The 23207-nt window shown below is 34.9% G+C and overlaps 1 protein-coding gene across 6 annotated transcripts in view; it reads right to left on the reverse strand.

Annotated features, from left to right (window-relative positions):
* The window catches only part of QKI (QKI, KH domain containing RNA binding), a 150019-nt gene that overhangs the window by 91439 nt on the left and 35373 nt on the right, over window positions 1-23207 (reverse strand). For all 6 annotated transcript variants that reach the window (XR_009054183.1, XM_057737629.1, XM_057737628.1 and 3 more), the window contains exon 2: window positions 17586-17728. Coding sequence is in view for 5 of the 6 variants with exons in the window: in XM_057737629.1 (XP_057593612.1) it covers window positions 17586-17728 (143 nt within the window). In the remaining variant the exon portion in view is untranslated. The remainder of the gene's footprint in view (window positions 1-17585; window positions 17729-23207) is intronic.

A 23207-nucleotide genomic window follows, 5' to 3' on the forward strand; every position in this document is an offset into this window, starting at 1 on the left:
TTTTATTTTTTTCTCTCATGTAGATACCCTACTGTCCTAGTACATTTTACTGAAGAGACTACCCTTTTCCAACTGCTCTACAGCAGGGTCTGCCTCTAGGTTCTCTATTTTATTAATCTACCTGTTTACCCTTGGTTTACTATCACACTGTATAACTATTTTTTAAAACCTTAATATGCAGTATACCTTTCACCTTGCTCTTCTTTCAAGAGTATCTCAGCTTGCTCTTCTTTCAAGAGTATCTCAGCCTCTGCGCTTCCATACAGATTTTAGAAATAGCTGGTCAATTTCTAAAATGATATTAGCAATAATTTTAATTGGGATACTATAACAGAATCTTCAGAACCATGAATATGGTATAATTCTGTCACTTGGTTAGGTATTCTTTGATTTCTCTCAAGAATACAAAGCTTTTTTTATTGTGCCTTTACTCGTTTTTTGTTAGATTTATTCCTAGACATTGAGCGGTTCATTTTTACTAGTGTAAATCATATTTTTATTTCATTTTTGTTTTTTATATATGAATGCATAATTGATTTTTCTGTGTCATACCTCGTACTCAGCAACCCTGTTTCTTCATTCTTAATTCTCATAATTTTTCTGTCGGTTCTTTTGGATTCTTTTGGTAAATAGTCATATCACTTGCAAATAACAGAAAGGAAAAAATATGTAACTGTCAATCAAATTTTTTCTTTTTCTTGCCATCATTACAGCACTGGCCAGCACATCTTGAGTTCAAAGTCAAATAAACGTATCATCCTTGACTTGTTCCAGATTTCAAGAAAAAAGTTTTCAACAGTTCACTATAAAGTCTGAAGTAATCTGCAGACTTCATGTACATTTTGCCAGATTAAGAAAATTCCCTTCTATTCCCCAGTTTGCTAAGAGTTGTTTTGTTTTTTTTTTTAATCATGAGTGGATGTTTAAATGTATCACATTTCTTCACTATCTGTTGAGACAATCATAGTATTTCTCCTTTATTCTGATAATGCAGGGAGTGGATTACAATTCATTATGAATGTTAAACCAACCTTTCAGTTCTACAATAAACTTGATCATGATGTAGTATACTTTATTATAAATCACCAGGTTCAGTTTGCTAGCACTTTGGTGATGATTTTTTTACATTTACATTCACAAACAGAACTGGCTTGTAATTTTCCTTTTTCATAATATGTTTCTTGGGGTTTTGGCATCAAGATTATTCTGGCCTCAAAATGTGTTGGGATATATTCCCCCTTTTTCTACTCTTTGGATTAGCCTGCAAAAGCTAACTTGTGTTATTTCTTCCTTAAATGCTGAAGAGAAATCAGTGGCCAAGCCACCTGGGCCTAGAGTTTTTTTTCTCTGTGCAAGGTTTCAATTGTGGATTCAGTTATTTAATTCAGACTTTCTATTCCGGCATATGTCAATCTTGGTATCTTGTGTTTATCTAGAAATATGTCCATATTGTTTAAATTTTCAAATTTTTTGATATCAAGCTTTTGTCTACTTTTCTTTTTAATATCTACAGCATCAGTAGCAATGTCCCCTCTTCATTCCTGATTGCTTATCTATGTCTTCCTTTCTCTTGGTTAGTCTACCAAACCAGTCTTTTCAAAGAATTTACTTTTGCTTTTGCTGACTGGGGTAGACTGGTTTCAAAAATGGCCACAATTACCCATCCACCTCTAAAGGTAATCTATGCTACCTGCAGTGTAAATTTGCAGCTCCTCTCACCTCTTGAGTCTGGGCTAGCATTGTGACTGGCTTTCCAATGCATGAAAAGAATAATATGTGTGTTAAAAGCCTAAGTCTCAATCTTACTGCATTTACTCTCTTAGAGCCCTACTATTCCCCTGTAAACAATCTCAGACTAACCCATTCAGTACTTGAGAATGAAAGACAAGGAACCTATAGTCACCATCAATGTCCCACCCAGTCTACGGCCAGGTAACTAATACAGAGGTGCCTGGCTAACCCACAGCTGACTGCAGATGCAGATCAGAACTGCTTTGCTGAACCCAGCCTAAAGGACCAGCATGCAGAAGACATGCAGGAGCTAAACAGATGGTGGTTGTTTCAAAATAAGTTTTTGGGGTAGTCCATTATTATGCAGATAGCCATCCAATACACTGATTATCTTCATTCTGTGGTGGTTCTGGGGGGATCTTAAATCAATTTCTGCTCTTAACTTTATTCCCTCCTTCTACTTCTTTTAAGTTTAATCTGCTGTACTTTTTCCAACATCATAAACTGAATGCTTAGCTTATTGCACCCTTTCTTCTTTTCTAATATATATACTTTTAAAGCTTTAAGTATTCCTCTAAGCTAGCTTCAGCTGTATCCCAAAGTTTTGATATGTAGTATCTCCACTATCATTCAGGCCAAATAATTTGATGGTTATTGAATATTTAAATGTATTTTTCTCATTTCAAACATATAAGAATTTCCTATCTTTGTTATTGATTTCTAACTTCCTACATTGTAATAAAAATAATACTATGTATAATATCAATCCTATAATACTTGTTCAGACTTGCTTTTGATCATAGCACATGGTCAGTTTTTCTAAATATTCCATGGGTGTTCAAAAAGCATGCAAATTCCTCTGTGATTAACTTTTGTCTATTTCTCCTTTTAGTTCTATTTTTGCTTTATATGTTTAAAGACTATTATTTTATATACAAAATTATATCCTTCTGTCATAATGAAGTAGGCTTCTTTATCTCTAATAATACCTTTTGCCATTAAGCCTAGATAACAGCATAGCGATATAAAATTTGTTTGCTTTTTCACGATATATCTTTCTCAATTCTGTTACTTTCAATTCTTTGTTATGCTTGTATTTTAAATAGAACTCCTTTAAACAGCATCTAGATGAGTTGTGTTTCTTCATCCAATCTTGCAATCTTTGAATTGTAACTGGAAAACTTAGCCCATTTACACTGTATGGTTTGTATCCACCTTCCTAGTAAGTGCTTTCTACATATGCCCTACCTCTTTTATGCTTCCGTTTATTTTCTTTCGTGCCTCCCTTCCTGGGGAGTGATGGGGTGTACACAGATGCAAATGTTTTCTCATTTCATTGTTCCTTTCTATTAGCTTGAAAGTTGTATGCTCACCTACCCTAGACATGCATCAATGAATTATCAAACACTGATGCTAATTCACATTTCCACCCTTTCCCACACAATGCAAGGAACCCAGACTATTTAATACCACTTAGCCTAACATAGTTTATATACCATTAGCTGTTTTCCAAATTTTACATATTTATATTTAACTATATATATTTATATATATATATTTATTTAACTCAACAGGACTCTATACAGATAGTGTACATTTAGATTTACCCATGCATTTTCCATTTTCATTGCTTTTTATTCCTTCCTATGTTTTCAACTTTCCAATTAGGGTCACTTTTCTTCTGCCTGAAAAACACCCTTCAGTATTTTCTTCAGTGAAAGCCTTCTGGTGATGAAGTCTCTCAGTTTTCCTTATCTGAGAATGTGTTATTTCTGATGGGTACAGAATTCTAGTTTGGCAGCTATTTTTCTTTCAGCACCTTAAAGATGTTATCTTCCTCTGTCTTCTGATTCTCTCTGCTACTTCTGAGAGATGAGCTAGAAGACTTAACTGTTGTTCCTTTAAAAGTAACCTTTTCTCTCTTTTTGCTACTTTTAAGATTTCCTCCTCAACACTGGTTTTCAGCAGTTTTACTGTGATGTGCCTAAGTATGCTTTTGACTTTAAGGTTCAGATTCCATAAATATGTGACTTCATTTCTTTGGTTTGAAAGTTCTTAACCACACTCCTCTTATACACTGGCTCTGTCCCATTCTCTCTCTCCTGTTCTCCTAATAGTCATATTACATATATTAGACTTTCTCACTGCATTTCTTTCATTTTTCACATTTTCTCCTAGTTTTTCTACCCCTCTGCCTTTCCATACTAGTTTTCTACTGAGCTACCTTCCAGTTCACTAATTCTCTCCTCAAAAGTTTCGAATCTTCTGTTAAACTTATTAATTCCAGTTAAGGAATTTTTCAGTTTGATTTTTCTTTTATATTTTCTCTTTCTCTGCCATATTCAGTTTGACTTTTCTAAGTTCACATTTCTCTGCCATTTTTCTCCAACTTGTCTTTTGTCTCCTTACACATACTAAGCATAACTCTTATGAAGTCTGGGTCTAAATAATTCTAATATCTAGAGTCCTAGTGGATTTGTTTGTCTCGTTGTTTCTTCAGATGTTTGTTAATGTCATCTTACATTCTTGTGTGTGTGGTTGTTTTCTAGTATGTGCCAGACAATGTATTTGCTAAATAGCTTACAGAAATAATATAAGTCCTAAGATGATGTTACCTTCTTCCAGAGAGAATATGTCAGCTTCTGACAGGAACCTACTGTTAACTAGCAACCTAAGATCACCTCAATACAATTTTGCTTACTAAGGTTGAGATGATTTTCATGTTGACATGCAGAGCGTATAAGGGCCTAGGAAATTAGGGTTCACTCTTACCCCTAGAATGCACACATATCAGATCCCTACCCAAAGCAAAGACTGGGGATGGGGAGCAGTTCACATAAGTAGGTTATAACCTATTCAATCTATGTCCCTCAAAGTTCAGACTCTGAGCTGTCCTCTCCAGATTCAGCAAACCTACCTAGAGGAAAAGGAGTTCCCCAAAGCTAGGCTTACATCCTCTTGATTCTTTGTCCTTCCTAGGATCCTGAATTAGCAATTCTTCACAATCTTGCAGGGTTTCTGATGCATGCAAGCAGACGTTTTTTCCTTCTGTGTCCTATATTGCTGGAACTGCTCAGCTGGTCTGAATTACCCTTAGTACTTAACAGCGAAGTCCAGGAAATTTTTTAAGAGGTTGTCTTTAAATCTAAGTAGATCTAGAACTAACTTCAGGCAGTACGGGGTAAAAATATATTAGAATAAGGGTCTGAGAAAGAAAAAAAAGACATATCACAGAAAATCAATCAAATGGACTGGTTCTATTTTCATTTAGAGCAAACTCTTCCTACTTTTCTGAAACTTGCCAACTCCACCTGTGTATATCATTACAGATTCTATAGAACTTCCCTCCCTCTCCTGCCCTCAAACAACCTGAACAGAGATGAGAATTTCCATATCCTATCCCTCACTCATTTTGTTTGGTTTCAGTATTTTTCGGTACAATAGGAAACAACCTTTCATTTTCAAATCAACTTAATGAAACATGTATTCAAGGCTTGCTATGGGGTAAAGAGTGAAAGAGATACTAGGAATTTTTTAAAAAGGAGGAGGTGGAGGAGCAGGAAGAGGAGAAATTCTCCTTGCTCTCAAGAAACCTGAAAATGCCTTTACTCTATCTGTTACCCTGACTGCTTCTTAAAATAAATAGCTTTTGCCAGCTCTTCCTCAATAATAGTTGTGCTCTATACACATCTTTCTCCAAAGTAACTCACATAGTGGATATACATTATGTATCTCAAACATGGCTAAGAATGTCTGGAAAAATGCATTACGAATGGAGGTACTTCAGCACTTCAAATAACTAATATGCAATTGTTTTTATTTGTGTCCTCTGTCAAAGTAGTTGGCCTCCACTTCATGACACAGGAACACTGAGAAGACCCTCTTTGGCACATTCTATTCTTTTCACATATTAAATCTCTTTTGCTAAAGCCACAGCATTAAGATTACATAGAAAAAGACTTGTAGCATAGCTAAGTAATCCTCCCAATTATTATTTACTAAATAAAAAATGTTTTAGAGCCAGTCAAAACCAACATATTAAATCTGTAACAAAATTTTCCTAACCTTAAAAATGAACCAATCTCTACTGCATCACAACCAGCAAAAAACAGCTCAAATGTGTTAAAGTGCATACCACCAAGACTCTAATACAATTGAAACCATCAAGGTCATCCTTCTCAAAATGGTGTAAGTAGAGAATGAAAAAAAATTAATCATAGCAGCTGCTTTGTCTACTGCAACCAATTTCCAAGTTAATATCGTTTGCCTTGCATTAAAATTCATTCTGTGTTGATTTATCATGCTAGTTCTGCAGCTTCATTCAATTAAAACAATGTCACAACAAATTCAAAGAAAATAATTTCAAACAGCCTAAGCTAACTGCAACTTTAAAGGCCAAAAGAAGGTAAAGGAAGAAGAAAAAAGAAAGACATTCATTAACCCTACTGTTTAAGTACAGACCTTCTCTGTGGCTTATCAATTATATCTCTGCCCGGTGGCATGCTAATTTCTAAAGAGGTTAACAACAATCATGTCTAATGCTATTTGTTGCTGCTGACTTAATTTTAAATAGAAGTGACGGAGTTCTCCCAGTGACAAACAATAAAGTATTACAGCAAATCTTTCCATTAACCTTTTAAGAAATGTACAATGAAAGATAAAACCTTCTGTGGCACACTATCAAAACAGATAACTAATAAAAAATGGATTTCCAAAAGCATTTCAGTGAAATACTTCTAAGTAGTGGTAAAGGCTAATTTCTGCTTAAAATTTTGGAAAAACCATTTAAAAAAGAAGATGTATTTCTTTGGATTGCTTTTTGTACAATAAATTGATAATCTGTTTATAAATATTTTGTCTAGTATATCTAAGGTGATTTTAGTTAGATATCTTACAAACCTTACATCATATCACATAAGCAACTTAGTAGGTATCACACACACACACACACACACAAATATATATTTATTTATAAAGTCTTCTGCTTAGCAGATGACCAAACATGGACCACCTCTAGTGGTAGTCACCACTAGTAAGCCATCTTATGCAAACATGTAAGATGAGAAGAGTCGTGACTACTTAGCAATACAACTGTTTTTAATCAAAAGTACCAGAATATTTGACTTGATTTGATTTGATTTATTGTTTTATTGACTCAACTTATGACAGTGAAGGAGAAAATGTTAACAATGCAGATTAAATTTAAAAATTTGCTGGATATAGTCACTCAATTGTGAATAGTACAATTTTCTTCCAGTATTTGAAATCCAATTCAGCAAATAAACTGCTCTTGTCACTTATGAACAAATAATTTTCAACATATGTCTTCTTGATTTTCACTTTCATCTACTCATTAATGTAAATGAAAACACCAACCAACATCCATGTCAGAACTATATTCATTCATCAACTGAAATCCGTTTGGCCAGGGATATAAGAGTTCAGAGGGGGGAAAAAAAGTCTTCTGTTTAAAAACAAAACAAAACAAAACCCAACAGAATGAATGTATCAAAGTGCCTCGTACTTTTGGAGGGAGATAGATGTCTTATCCCTTCTCTATGTTCATATTAATTCTAGATAAGCAGCCAAATACGTCTTCTTAAGCTACATAATAATTACTACAGGAACCATTTTGCCAAACCTTTCATATATTAGGCCTTTATACACATTTTCTGTCGGCACAGGGCTTTGTAAGAAGCAGCATTTATACCAACAGATGTAAATGTGAAGAATAGCAACTAATAATAACCAAAATATGAAATCTATAGCATATGAATTTGGATATCCTAAATTATGTCAAATCTTTACCTCTGAGTATAGATATAATTGGGAAAGAAGCTGAAACCATTCAAAACAAACTTCGGTGAATAAAATGATTATCCTTGTGCAAGCTAAATAACAAGTACTTAGAAAAACAAAAAATTATTTAACCAATTAAAATAAAAATATGAAGGCAATGAAAGCCAGCAAGGGTTTTATGACACAAATAGATGACAATGTTTTTTGACAGTGTAAGGTCCAAACTCTTAAACACAAGGTCCTTTGAAAGATCCCTAACTACTTTTCAAACCTTTATTTTTGCTATTATCCTTCTGTTCAGACACATTGTTCTCTAAAACAGCAGGTACTTTCAATTTTTGTTCCCTGTAACACCTTTCTTCCTCCTTCCTTCCCACCAAACATGTCAAATCCTCATCACATAGCACTGAACTCAAGTGTTCCTTCTGTGATTTCCTTGTGTGTTCTTTGACTCCTAGAGACAGCTGTTTTCTCCTTCTACGTGAGGATCTCAGAACACTTTGTACCCACTTTTTACAGCCCTTCTGTCACATAGTATGTAATAATCTGCATGTCTTTTGCATGGCATTCCTTGAGGTCAGAAACCAGCACCTGGTGGGGGGCGGGGTTTAATCCACAGTGCCTCACACAATATACAATACACAGAAGAAACTAATATTTATTCAGATTGTTGGATAATACAATTTAAAAGGGTTCACAGAAATCACATAGTGATTTGTCACTCAGCAAAAAATTCAATCACTAAATAATAGGCCGCAAAGCAACTCTTACACATTTCAGAAATTTCTTAAATGGTAAGGCTGACTGATCTCAGGATAAATTCCAAATGACAGTCAATGATGTCACAGAAACAAAACAACTATTATTTCCACTTTCCATTTCAATATGGAAGTATCATGAGTGCAAGCACTTATGTCATTCAACATTTCTTAAGTGTTGAGTACGCTGAAGTATGTTCTACTATGAGTGTTCCAGCAAAAGCCAACTTCAACGCTTGGCACTTTACACACATTAAGTCACTTAATCCTCACAACACTAGAAGACAGTTACCATTACCATCTACATTTAATACATGAGAGGTTACAAAAGTAGTCCAAATCCTAGAACACCCAGACTGAATACAGAGTTTGGACACTTAATCAGCATAGCATAATGCCTCTCTTCTAAAGACCTTAAACATATACATGCTGATCGTACCACATACTCATGTTTAGTTTTCTAACTGTTGTTAATCATTCAAAATGTTTAGTACAAATCCTCTTCAGATTCAAGTTTACTTTCAGAATGAGTCCAATTATGTTTTTGTAATTTCTTTTCCACCTGCATCACAAAAGCTATCATTACCACACTATTTTTACATCACCACACCTTGCCTTTTCAATATTGTCATCTGTCTTTTACTAATTAGGATCACTGCTTTTAATAACCAACATACACATCTTTTTTACCTTAATTGAACCTTTTACACGAATGAAAACCTTTATGTGATTATTACTTCATCCACAAATATGTACAACTTCAAAAGAGATAGAAAGAGACAGAGAGAGAAGAGTATGAGTATTTGAGTCAAAACTGAGCTTACAAGTGTTACCTCAAACCCTAAAGATGAGTCTAGGAGATCTAATACTTAGTAATTTTCACCATAGATTATGAATACAATCTAAGGCTCTTTGAAATTGATTTCTTAAGTTCTGCTAAATAAATATCAGCCTCATACACTGTTCCAAAAGTACTAATTCAGCTCATAAAGACACCTGCTCTTTTTTGGCACAGATTTTAAGTTCCATTTGACTTACTAAGTAACTTCTTTTATACTACTCTGCTTCAATGTTCCTAAATTGTTAAGAACAACTCAGTTGACAGTAATTTGTAATTATTATATTCTATTACTATAGTACTTTTATCATCTCTTACTCTTGGTTTCTCTACAATACTATCCTCTAAATGTAACAGACTAAGAAATCTTCAGATTTTCATTATTTAATCTGTCCCCTTGTCTTCATTTCAACCGCCACTGCCTTTGTTCAGGCCCTTGCTAATGAGTGATACCAAAATTTTACTGGTTTATACTCAGATCTCCTCTTTAGCCTTCATGTTTCTAATTATTTTTCAAAGTTTGGTGTTTTGTTTTAATCTGTCCTTAAAACTACAAATTTATACTGCTTTTATCCAGTCTTACAAATAAAATGGCAAGAAAGTAATCAATCATTGTTCTATAACCCCAAACAACAGAACATACATTTTTTTAAGCTCAACTGATTCCTTACCAAGTAATAAAGAAAAAATTGTCATACCAATATGAAACATGGATATGGCCAAGTTCATGCCAGGTAGACTACTTACTGACACTGTTTTTGAACTTAGGAAAAGCAGTGTTCTAGTGTAGTCAAAAACTAGATTTCGGGAAGTCACTAACTTATTATGAACAGTTTTGTTCTAAAGGGCTGGGTTTATTAAGACATATAATACTTTCCCAATGAAATAATTATATTTAGTTTCAAGGCTAGTCACTGAAAAGTTCTATTTCAATGTCTGTGGGGTAAAGTTAAGACAAGTTCTATTAAAAACTACAGCAGTTTCCTGCTCAAATTCAAACCAAAAGAAGGCATAAACAATGCGTTCATTCACTCACAAAATAAACGGAGGTCACCTATGATAATAAGCAGGCACAAAAATGTGTGGCCAAGCTCAAGCAGTATAACCCTGGACTACTCCACACTCCATTTCATTCACCAACTTTGGAGGGAAGAAGGTCAGGATTAGGAAGATTCTATTACTGACTGCTTCACTCACTTCCAGGAGACCCTGCTCTCCCAAAATGGGCCAGCCCTGAGAAGCAGGTTTCTCTCCAATTTTTGTATTATATTCCTTTGATTATTTCAGTGAGATGCCTAGATATGAAGGTTGATGCCTGTAATTCCGTTTCCATCTGATTCTTTAAGTCCTTTGTAACAATAATTTTAACAGAGCAGATCCTAACCAACTCTTTTTGGATAAGATAAATCACAGACAAAACTTTCTATCTCAAATGAGCCTGGAAAACATTTGCTTACAAACAACAATTCTTCCCTAAAAACTAACTCCATCTTTTAACTTGTTCTTCTAGGCACTAGTCCTTTTTACTATCAAAATATATCACGCATATTTACAAAAGAAAGCATTCGCATTAAGACTCTGAGAAAGCTCATTTTAAAAACTGTTAAACTTTGAAAAAACCTGAGCTAAACAAAGTTTGTTTTCAGACTGTCTTGGAATCCTTTTTGGAGTAATTTCTATTAACATCCTAAGAAATTTAGTATATCTCAGACCACAAAGAGCCTATTAACTATGTGGTACACAGGATGCCCTCAATATATCCTTGCAGAGTGAAACAAAAATGAAACTTTAAAACCAAATGTCATGAAATTGACCTTTACTAAACTGATCTGTCTAAAGTTCTAACTCAACAATAGTTTCTCTACCTAAAACTTAAAGACATGCTCTATATTATCAAATTGCACTGCTAAGTTATTAACTTATTACACAGGTTAATATGTAATCTGAAACACTTCACACCAGCCATTCAATAAACATATGTATCTAACCTTCTTCAAATCAACAATCTATCTTTAAGTTTCCTGTATAAACTATCAAAGAAGAGAGATGTGCAGATGTTTTAAAATATTTTCACTTATAATTATATAATTATAATTTGTATATATAAATATAATAAATATATAAACATATAAATATATATAAATAAAATAGAATATATAAATATAATTGTAATTCAATTATACTCAGCTGAAAATAAAGGCTGAAAAACCTTGGTATTGAAAAAAAGAGACAAGATTATTAAATTCTGACTTAACGTCCATGTTTCACAGAAGAACAAAGATGAAAGTATATTTATATATTTATATTGAGTCTTTCAACACAATAAGAAAGCCACAAGCGTCAAAGTAATAAAGGCCTAAGTAAAGATAACCAACTGCATTGATTCTTTTTCTCTTCTCATAACTCCTCCAAAACAAAGGCCAGCTCTGACAGTCAATTTGCAGGTGACAATCTTGAGAAACTGAAACCGACCAATACTTCCATAGTAACTCAGGAGCTATGACTAGCCAAAGTTTATCTGTAAGCCCAGGAGAAATAAATTGAAAACGAACTTAAAACTCGTGCTCCACCATTAACAGAGATTATTATTATGAGCTATAGACAGTACTGTGAAAAACATTATAAATCTACATTATTATTTACAGTTGCCATGCTGAAATCCTACAAGCTGGAAAAAAATATTTGAAAGGTCTTTACCCATCTTACAACCCTTTGACAATACGTGTTATCACGATAGCCTAGACCCAAGACAAACCTTTCAAGGCTATAATCATTCAGAATTAAAATCCATTTTAAAAACATCAAAAAAATCAAAGTTACCTTCATATAAAATTTCTGGGGAAAAAAACCTCACTGCAATTTAATCATAACATGTTCCAAGCTAACAGTTTCACAATCTAATCTGTTCATGTATATACAGGCTAATATCCCTAACAGCTACACTTTGCCAATACTTGGAACTTATTTTACCACTCCGGAAGATCCTACAAAATAATTTCTCAGAACACAAAAATGATCATCAGGCAAATTTAATGACAGAATTATTACTGACTCATTGAAACATAACATCTTTTACTTATATCAGTCAGAGCTAACACCATTCATGTACTGTTTATAAGATCTCCATGGATTCAAACAAGTCCTTAATAACTCACCAAATCAACACTTTGACAGGCTATGTATAACTTTCATCTTCATCCATGTCTGCCATTTTATGAATGTATGATTTAATAGTCTTAAATGATTTAATGCAATAGCTTTTCTCTTTCACACAACACTGTGGGCTCCTTCAAAGGTAGGAATTTTTTCCTTATTCATGATCACAAGAACCGCACTGAGTGCTCTCTCAGATACCATATATTTGTTATCTTCATCCCTCTTAAATCATTCTGAGGTAGACCTTATGGTGTGATAGACAAGGGAGCAGATTCTAAAGTTAACATGTGCTCAAAGCCAATGTGATAGTCTCAATTATTCTTCACTAATATTTATTCCAGTCCCCTTCTCATGTGGCTGTAGAGACTTGATAATGTAGTTTATCAACCTCAGCACTACTGACATTTGGGGCAGGATAATTCTTTGTTGTCGGGGCTCTCCTGTGTATTGCAGGATGTTTAGAAGCACCCCTGGCATCTACCCACTAGATGCCACTAGTACTCCCTCCAAGTTTTGACAACCAAAATTAGCTCTAGAAATTGCCAAATGCCCCACACAAGCAAAATCATCCACAGTTGACAATCACTGAGCTAATGGATTGTTAGCTGATGGAAACACGTGTTTAAACAATCTGGCTTGGCTCTGACACTCCAGTGACCTGCCATGGGAAGGGCTTGCTCCACGTAGCTGCTGTCCCTTTGGGCTGAGCCCAGCAGGAACATAAAGGTAATCTAAACCCACCCGCAGCCGGCCGAGACCAACCTCGGCTAAGCCCAATCAGTAGAACACCAGCCAACATACAGTGTAGACTAAATAAAGAGCACAGAAATCAATGCTTCTTATTTTAAGCCACTGAGTTTTAAGGGTAGCTTATACGGAGCACTGTTGTGGCAACTGCTGACAAACACAGCCAGTAAAGGAGTAAGCCAGAATTCCAAACCAAGGCCTGTCTGGCTCAAAACCCCACTATTACCTCAACTATGTCAAAGAGTTTTCTCTACTGAATTAATTTCCCCACCTTCAGGATGTGCTTAGGACACAGTAGAGATGCAATAAAAGTCTGCTTTATTAATAAGTATGAATAGTAATACATAAATCTGTAAAATTTTTCAATACATTTTCAACAAGCTATTCTTATTACCTTCTCATTCCCATACCATCAAGTCACTGATTCAAAAACATTGCAAAGGACATTATACAGCACTATCTAATTTCTCAAACACTGAATCTAAGACTTTCGTTTCTTATCAGCCCCAGAGCTATACACAGCCAACTCCAAAACAGAATCTCCAAATTAACTTACTTTTATAAATAAGTTGCTATATGCAAACTCAAAAGCAACATATTTATTAAAAGTTCAGCAATATTTGAAAGAGTGAGGCTTCCATACAGATACACACAACAAATATTTACTGTACATCTAATGTTTACCAGACATTATCCTAGGCAGTGAGAACACAAAAAAGGAAAAAATCCCCACCCTCATGGAACTTACATTCTGGTAACATTTACACAGCATAATGGCATTTTCCAAGTGCTTTATTTACATGTATTCTCACTTATAACCCCTCATAACCCTGGGAGAGACTATCTATCTCCATTACAGAGATGAGAAAACTAAGGACTAGATTTGCCCAAAGTCACAAAACAAGTAGCAGAGCCAGCCAGCAGAGTTCATTCTTTTGACCACTATGCTATACTGCCTGCTTTGAACCTTAATAAAGCATTTTTGAGTCAAACAGGATGAATTCACTCACAAAATCAAGCCTACATACAAAAGGGGGAGGTGGGAGAGAAATATACATAATGATCTCTAAGACATATTAAGAAAAACAGCAGTAAGAAGAATGCATACTTGTTTCAACATCTAATTCATAATTCTGAAATAAAATCTTTCATTCTGACAAAATCTGACAGACATGCCCTTTATTATTTTAATATTATATTTTTTTAAAAGATGAGATACAGTTCCTAGTACAGACTACAAGACAGATACTATTCATTTGGTATGTACTGATAACCTCAAAGAAAAACTATTTGCAGATCCCAATTTTGGCAAATTCTTTTAACAGAAATTTAAAGTCAAGATATTTAAAAGAATGATCTGGAGGACCAAAATGTCTTTATACCTATTTCTTTCCTATGAGTAACTAAATTTCTGATTTAAAAAGTTTTGATAAAACAGACATTTTTGGGTGCCAAGAACCATTCGCAACTCATATACCCACCTGCCTATTTGACATGCCCACACCTCGATGTCTGGCTTCAAACTCAACACCTCTAAATCAGAAGTGGGGGTGATACATCCCCACCCCCAAACCTGCTCTCCCCCAGTCTTTCATAGCTCAGGAATTGGTGATTTTGTTACTGCAATCAATCAAAACCTCTGAGCTATTCCTAACTTTCCCTCACACCCCATATCCAATCTACCAGCAAATCCAATTGGCTCTAAGTTATCAATTATGTAGGATCCAAGCATTTCTAAGTCCTCTTGTTCAAGTTCCTCCTCTGCCCTCCCCAGCTGGTCTCCCTACTGTCACTATCACCCACAGCCTTTCTCCGCACAGAAGCCAGAATGAATCTATCAAAATCCAACTGAGCCCACAGCACTCCCTGGCTTTCCATTTCATTCAATAGTATCCAAAATCCCTACTGGGGCCCACAGCCACTACAGGATAGAGCCCCTCTGCTAACTTTCTAACCTCGCATCTTACTACACTTCCCAGGCATGCTCACGCCTCAGAATCACTGCACTGCTGATCACTCTGCCTGGAATGTTCTTCCCCAGATGATTTCATGCCTTCCTCCCCATCACTCCATTCATGTCTCTGCATTCCCTTCATCTTATAAGAGATTCCTTGACTATAAACACATACCTACTGTTTATCTGCTTAGTCCACTTTTTTTTTCCCACAGCACGGACTGAAACTAAAGAGAACATTTCATTTATTGTCTGCCTCTGCTACTGCAACGCCTGCTCCAGAAGAGCAGAGACATTCAGTTCACCACACCTACCTGATTTCTGAAACAATGCCTGGTAAAATGACCCTACATGATCACCTGTTAGCCCAGCTTATGATGACAATGTAAACAAATCAGAGCAGTGCTTCTCAAACTTTAGCATGCATCAGTATCATCTATAGGGCTTGGAAGGCAAGACTGCTGGGCTTTGGCCCCAGAGTTGCTGATTCAACTAGTCTGGGGTTGGGCTTGAACATTTACAAGTTCCCAGGAGGTGTGGGTACTATAGTCCTGGGACCACTTTTTGAGAACCACTGACCTAGACAATGTTTCACTCCAACATGCCTGTCAGCAACAGCAGCTGACAATGAATCTCAACTGGTGGAAAAAGGACAGGAATAGAGTAACAAGGTGCCTTCCTTACGGACCCACAATATAAAATACATCTCTTCTGACTTAAAGGATTATATAGAACATGTGTCTTTTAAGTAATGCAATATAAACATCACTCCCTGAATAGAATTTTTTTTAAAGAATGGGGACCAGGCAGATTAAGATTATATTCTCTAACACGGTTTCATGCTCTTATGTATTCTATGTTAACAACTAGTGCTGAATCCTTATCCTTTAAAGTTTAAACAAGCAGATGAGAGGTTGGCATCTTTTAGGAGATACTGAAACACCAAAAAGTAGTAGACTCCTATTGGGACAGCTGCCCAAATCACAATTTACCATCCCCAGGAATCATCCAATACCCAGGGTGGCCACATCTAGGTTATGTCAGTTAACCCCAGGCCTTACTCATTGCAGATTGGTCCAAAATATTCTCTCTCCTAAGAATCTGAGGTTTGAAGATAAAATCTGAGAGGCACTGATGCCAAATTATGTTAAAAGCAAGGCTTTCAATAGGGAAGGTCTAAACTCCCAGTGCTGAGGTTCTCAGAACTGCCTTGGTTCCTGTCTTATATGAAGCTTTGTTCTCCACCTATTCCTTTAACCCTCTGTACTACACCCAATTATCTTCCAACAAACTTTTTTCTTTGCCTGTGTTATCCAGAACTGTTTATATATTTGCAACCAAAAATATTTATTAAAAAAAAAAAGAATAAATGTATTAGCTTGTAAGAAAACTATATTAGAAATGCATCTTATGAAATATCAACACTTTTTCCCATTAATGCACCTTAAGACATTTACTTCCCATCTCCAGACTACGATACTATTCACATAATCAATGCATCTTAGAGTACACATCACATTTTTGACCTTACAACACCAACTCCTTCTTGTATTTCCTTTCAGAAAAGTCCTCTGAATCACAGCAAAAAGCCATCAATTTGTCTTATAGATTCAGTAGGTACTGGATGCCTATTACATGACAAAATTATGTGCACCAGGAATATAGCAGTAGGAAACAAAAACAGGTTCTTGTTTTAAGTACCTTACATTCTGTTGGGGAGAGACAAGGAAATAAACAAATAAAAAAGAAAAATACCAGATAACAAGTGCTATTGCAGAGAAATAAAGAGAGTTATGTGAAATAATGACTAACCAGATTGCTTTTAGACAAAATGGTCAGAGGAGGTCTCTCTCAAGTGACACTTAAGCTAAAATCTTAATGACAAGAAGAAACCAGCCAGTTAAGATCAACGCACAGCAAACATAAAGGCACTTGGGCTGAGAACAGACTTGACTTATTCTTAACAGCCAATGTGACTACCATGTGTTGAGGAAGAAGGAAAATCATTTAAGATGAGGTCAGAGATAGAAAGGACCATATCATGTAGGGCTTTGTAACAAAAGGCAAAGAGTTTGGAGCCTTTTATAAATTAATTGTATAATATAAAGAGGCTATCGGCAACAAGATACTCAAGAGAACAGCTAAACAAGGAACTAAGATGAAAAAAATTATAAACAGTGGTTACGATAAAAATTTTAGTGCTCCAAGGAACCTTAGCTGTCATACAGTCTAACCCCTCATTTTACTGAAAGGATGACACAGCTTCTCTGAGGTCAGATCAAAGACAAGCACAAAGTTGTACTTGGTGCTCTCTAACATTCAGGTCAAAGCTCTTTCCATAATTCTTGCCTCAATTTCAAATCTAGAACCAAGTCTTTACTGTGTGCATTTCCAAAGTGACACAGCAGCACTCAAATGAAAACATATTTTTAAAAAATTTTTTTGAATTATCCACACCACATTATTCACACCTCTAGTCCCTCACATGAAATTTTTTTTAAAAAAGCAGCTGACAATGCTTAAGTATTTACCATCAGATATATCTCTTTCCAAAGTATGTGAAGCAGAAAAAAAAAATTGAATATAAACAAAATATACTTACATCTGGGTATTCTTTTACAGGCACATAAAGTTTCTCTTGTAACTGAACAATAGGTCCCACAGCATCAGGCAATTCTGCACTCCTTTTCTCTGTACTGCCATTTAATGTGTCATTGTACATGTCTTTCCGTACTCTGCTAATTTCTGTTAAAAGTAAAAATTTTAAATGTGTTAGACAAAAAAATATTCTTACTAGTCCATGAGAGAAAAAAAAAAAGCGGGCAGGGGAGGATTTCATTGATAAAGTGTTAAAACTCAAAGAAGTAAAGAGCTATTAACCTATACTGTCATTCTCTGGATTCAGTCTACCTTTAACAGAACTACAGTCTTAATTAATTTCTATCAGAAATCAAATTTATACCAAATAATAATTTCATTAAAAATAACTTTAGAGCCCAAGCTTTTATTCACTATGATACAGACCAGTTATTTTACCTAATTCCTCCATGCCTAAAAAAAGCCAGTCATTTCAAATAACAGCTTCAGCCAAATAACTATCCTAAGAATGCCTATCAGACAGAACTATACCAAAGGCTCCTTTATACTTCACAAATAATCTATCTGAATGAGATTTAAACCGGACCACCTCCTTAGATAAGTATCTTTGGAATTTCCAAATAGAGATGTCCAACAGATACACAAATTTTAAGTTCAGCAGAAGTCTGAGTTTGATACACAAGTCTATTGGTTAAAGCTATAGAAACAGGAGAGATGTCTTACAGGGGGTATAGGGAGAAGGAAGAACTGAATGATCCTAGGAAAAGCACCATTTAAGGGGTGAGGAAAAGATCTAAACCAAGAAGAAATGGCGATAGATAGGAGAACTAGGAAAGAGAGGCATCAAAGAAGCTAAGAAATGACAGATTCAAGGACAGGGTGACCAACAGTGTCAAATACCACAAAAGTATTGTAAGGTAAAGAGCAAAAGAGGGTACCTTCGATTTGACCACTAAGTCATTGGTGACCCAGAAGTTTTGAGGAAAAGATGGTATGGAGATCAAACTACGAGTTAATGGATGAAATAAAAGAAAGAAAGCAGAGATACCTAAAGTCAATGACTTTTTTTTTTAAGTTCTTTATTGGACTATAATTGCTTTACACTCTTGTACCAGTTTCTGAGGTACACCAAAGTGAATCAGCTGTATTTATACATATATCCCCATACCCCCTCCCTCCCATCAATGACTTTTTAAAACAATTATTATGACAGTTTCCAGGTATGAATATCACTTTTTAAAAAATATATATGAGAAATCTATTTTAATGGATCAAGTCCTGAACAAAGAAATCAATTAATTCTTCAAGAGTTCTTTATTAAGCTTCCACAATGTGCTAGAGGAGAGGCCCTTGCCCACTAGAATACACTAATAAGGGCTATCATTATTTATTTAGCTGAAGGCATCTGTAAGTGTCCATGTTATAGATTATGTCCTCCTTGGGGAAAAGGCTTATGTCCATTAGTATTTAAAAATAAAATTCCAAGAGAATTATCACAAATAAGAAAATTCAGATAAGATGACTAGATTAAATAATATATAAATACAAAAAGAAAATATCTTCATATGGAAGAAAAGATACATTTACCACTTAAGTTGTATCTGTATGCCTTCCAAACATAAAATTTCTATTTATTGCTATTAAGGAACTATCAAATACAAGGCACACTTTAATTTTCTTAACTAATTATTTAAATCACTTTCAGCTAAATAAAATTCACTGCAGTCAAAAGGCATGACAATCAGCTACCCACTTAAAAAGTTTCAATCAGTGAAAATACTGCACCTACAATACATCTTCTGCTTCAGGGATGGCAATACTCATTTTATAACAAATTTTATCCCTTAACTAACAATTTGCTTGTCAAAGCTTACCAAATGTTTATTTCTGTATATCAAGTGAACTTTTAAAAAAAAAAAATCAAAAGAAGGTACCTTGTATTTAACTACATTATAAGGGCAAGACTTGATTCTTTAAGTTCTTTTTTATATTTCTACCTTCATAATGAAATCTTTCTCAAAGATGTCCAGTATCAAATTAGTGTTTATCTTTAATTAGCATATGACAGTAATTCTCAAATCAAATTTCCAATGACCAATAATTTAAATATAAATGTAATTATGTAATTCAGCATGTAATTAACCAGAGGGCATTAGAAAAATTTAATCTAATTAAAATTGCACACACAACCTTTAGTCAAGGTCTCTATGTAAAAGCTCTTTCAACATTAGATTATTACATTAAAATTTCCTCTTTAAAAACTGAAGAGGAGGACTTCCTAGGTGGCGCAGTGGTAAAGAATCCGCCTGCCAAGGCAGGAGACATGGGTTCAAGCCCTGCTCTGGGAAGATTCCACATGCCACGGAGCAACTAAGCCCGTGCACCATTAAAAAAAAAAAATTTAAAAAAAAAAAAAAAAACTGAAGAGGAAATTTTAACTTCTTATTATGAAGTTAACAACACTCATATAGACCTGACAATAGCATAAAAGAAAACCATAGCTAACATGTGCTTGTAGATAGAGATGTAAATATCCTGAGTGAACAGGCTCCACCAGCATATTAAGAGAATAACGTACCAAGACAAAGTGGAATTTACATCATGAATGCAAGAATAATTCAATATTTTAAAAAATCTATCAACATAGTAATACAGTAGGTTGAAGAGGAAGAAATGATTTTCAGGTAAACAAATTTACTGAACTTAGAAAAACCAAGAGAATCAATTTTAAATAAGAAAATTCAGATGCCTAGATTTAAAAAAAATATACAAAAACCAATAACTTCATATACCCAATTAGATGATATAATGGAAGAAAAGATACATTTACCACTTAAGTTATATTTCTATAAACATTTTTGTGATTATCTAATAGCTTGAAGTTCCATGAAATTCTATTACCTGCTGTATCCTCGGCTCTTACAATAGTGCCTGGAATACAGTGAGTCCTCAATTAATACTCAGTAAATTGGATAGATGGATGGGTGAATGAAGAGAGGAATGAGCTAGGTTCTAGGACATTAAAGTTAAACAAGTCATGATCCCAGCTCTCAAAGAATTTAATCTAATATGGGAGATACATAAACCAATACTCTAAGGTAGAACAACAGTAAGAGGTAAGGATTAGAGACAGGAAAGCAGGCATCATCAACTCGGCCAAAGGTACAGATTTAGGGGCAAGAAAGAAGTGAAGAGGACACGAACTCAGACTGTTTTCTAATGACAAGAGTATGTGAAGTAAAATTACAATATAATTATATATTCTACCTTTCTTAAAATTAAAAACTTTCTGCCATGTTTCTTTCAGTCTCTAAGATACATCCCTCAATTTAATAATAGAAAACAAATCACACACAAGACAGTACGGATGAGAATGAAAAGATGACTAAGTTTGAGTTCTCATGGAATTTACAATTTTCATTGTAGAGTCTAACCAGCTGAGTACTACCTTTATCAACAGCACCTTTCTAGCCAAGAAATTATTAGCACTTCCTGCCACGTTACTTATGACACTCAAGTCAGAACTAAGTTCTGATTCCAGTTCTAACAGTAACTGTGTGATTTTACACAAGTCTCTTATTTAACCTCTCTGTGCCTGTACCTCATATAGTTAAAGGCTGCTTACTGAATGACTTGACAGAATCCACTGGTTTCCAACCTTAGCAGGCAAAGACTCATTTACTATTTTCCCCATAACCCCAATGTTTTTTAAAAAGTTTTGTCTCCAAAGCTTATCATTCTTTAAGGCCTGGCAATCAGAGCTTTTGTTAATATTATCTTATCAACTTGATATGATCATAGCCAAAATATTACAGAAATACGTCATAGGTATGTGCATGGGTAATGCTCTAATTCCTTCATAAGTGGGGGTTCACAGGTGTTTGTTTATGAAACACAGGAATGCATCATACCTAGTATGTTTCATATATTCTTTTGCTGCATCAAACACTACATGATAATGCTCTAATGTCCCCATCACAAGACCTTCATCAAACTAAAGGAGTGGTTCAGATAACTAAAAGTTCAGAATCATGTGCTTAACCACCTAGTATACAAATTCCTATTACAGTAACCCAAAAATATCCCCAATATCAAGACAATTTGTTTTAGACATCTCTGAATTAAGTTCTCAAATGTTACAAATTTTACTGAATTTTATCTTTCCTACAATTTCTCCCATTCACCCCCACTCAACATTCCAAAACTCATAAAAGACGTTAAATACCTCTTTCATATAACAGACCTACAAATACTTGAAAAGTTCTGTGATCTATGTGTCCTCTTCTCTAAGCTGTATGACACAGTTTTATAACCTCCCACTCACTTAGACACAATCCATTTGTCTATGTCTCTTTTAAAATGGAAAACCCTGTACCACACGCATCCTTCCCTGACCACCACTGAGTATGCAGCCTGAAGCTGCCTACTACCTCCAGTCCCAAACACTACACTTCCACTGCATGTTTAAGAATACCTTTACTTCTTTGGCGAGCACAGCGCACTGCTGACATGGTAGTGGTGCTAAGCCACGCTTCCACCATTCCATACTTCCATGACTGTTTCTTTCGACACCAGTTGACAAAAAATTTTTTGTGATTGTTTTCTACTAGACTAATACCTTCAAACTGATGTTAATCTATTCGTTGACATTCCTTAGGGATGACTATTCTGTGAGTCAAGGATCCAACTAAGTGCAATTTCTTAGCACACGCATTTCTCTAACTTGGATGTTAAAATTCAGGCATACCTTATCAACTATTTGATGACATCTCAAGCTATGCTAGAACTGCAACCTTCCCCTGGATCCACCAGAGTTAAACAGGAAATTATCACTTTTGGAATCTACAGGTTGTACCATCAAGTGGAGAATATAAATTTTTCAGCTTGGGGGCGGTATTAACCTTTCCAGCATTCAGGCTCCTCTCATTTTCCATGTTTTCTTGAATTGATATGCAGTGATCATATTTTTTCAAATCTCAATACCCTGAAAACTACTTTTGTCTAGGCCTGAAAATTTGCTTCAGTTTTACTACTCTGTCTCCTCACATTTCTTTCTCTGCTTTAATTATCTTGATTTATTTTCCTTTTCCAAAGAAAAGCTCAATTATCAGTGAATTCTGCTCCTAAGAGGGAAATCAGTCATTGCACAGTTCTATTTTACGTAACCTATTAATATTACATCATCAGCCTTAAGTCTTTTCCCTTTCCCTTAATTCACCTAACTATGGATTTAACTAAAAGCTTTGTTTTAAAATCATTCTTATGTTTCATAAGCCTTAACTCATCATGGCTTTTAGCTTTTCAATTACCACCACATTTATTGTATCTGAACTACTGTACGTGCATCCCATCCTCTGCCACCTTAAAATTTCGCACATTCTTTTAAAATCTGAATTACTAGATTAACAACTAATAGATCAACCACTTTGTGGAAGAGTAGAACGTCAGAATTAAAGACAACGTGAAGAAGTACTGGAGAACTGAAAAATACAGGCTGAGAAATCTAAATTACAAAATTAAGTAGTCATTTCCGAAGAAAGATAGATAATGGCTCTGTATAAATTCAAGGCTGCAAAGCTGGAAGACTAGATAAAGAATAAAACAGAGTCCTATTTTACTTTCTGGT

This window comes from Hippopotamus amphibius, chromosome 6, assembly GCF_030028045.1.
Source record: "Hippopotamus amphibius kiboko isolate mHipAmp2 chromosome 6, mHipAmp2.hap2, whole genome shotgun sequence".
Taxonomy (NCBI): domain Eukaryota; kingdom Metazoa; phylum Chordata; class Mammalia; order Artiodactyla; family Hippopotamidae; genus Hippopotamus; species Hippopotamus amphibius.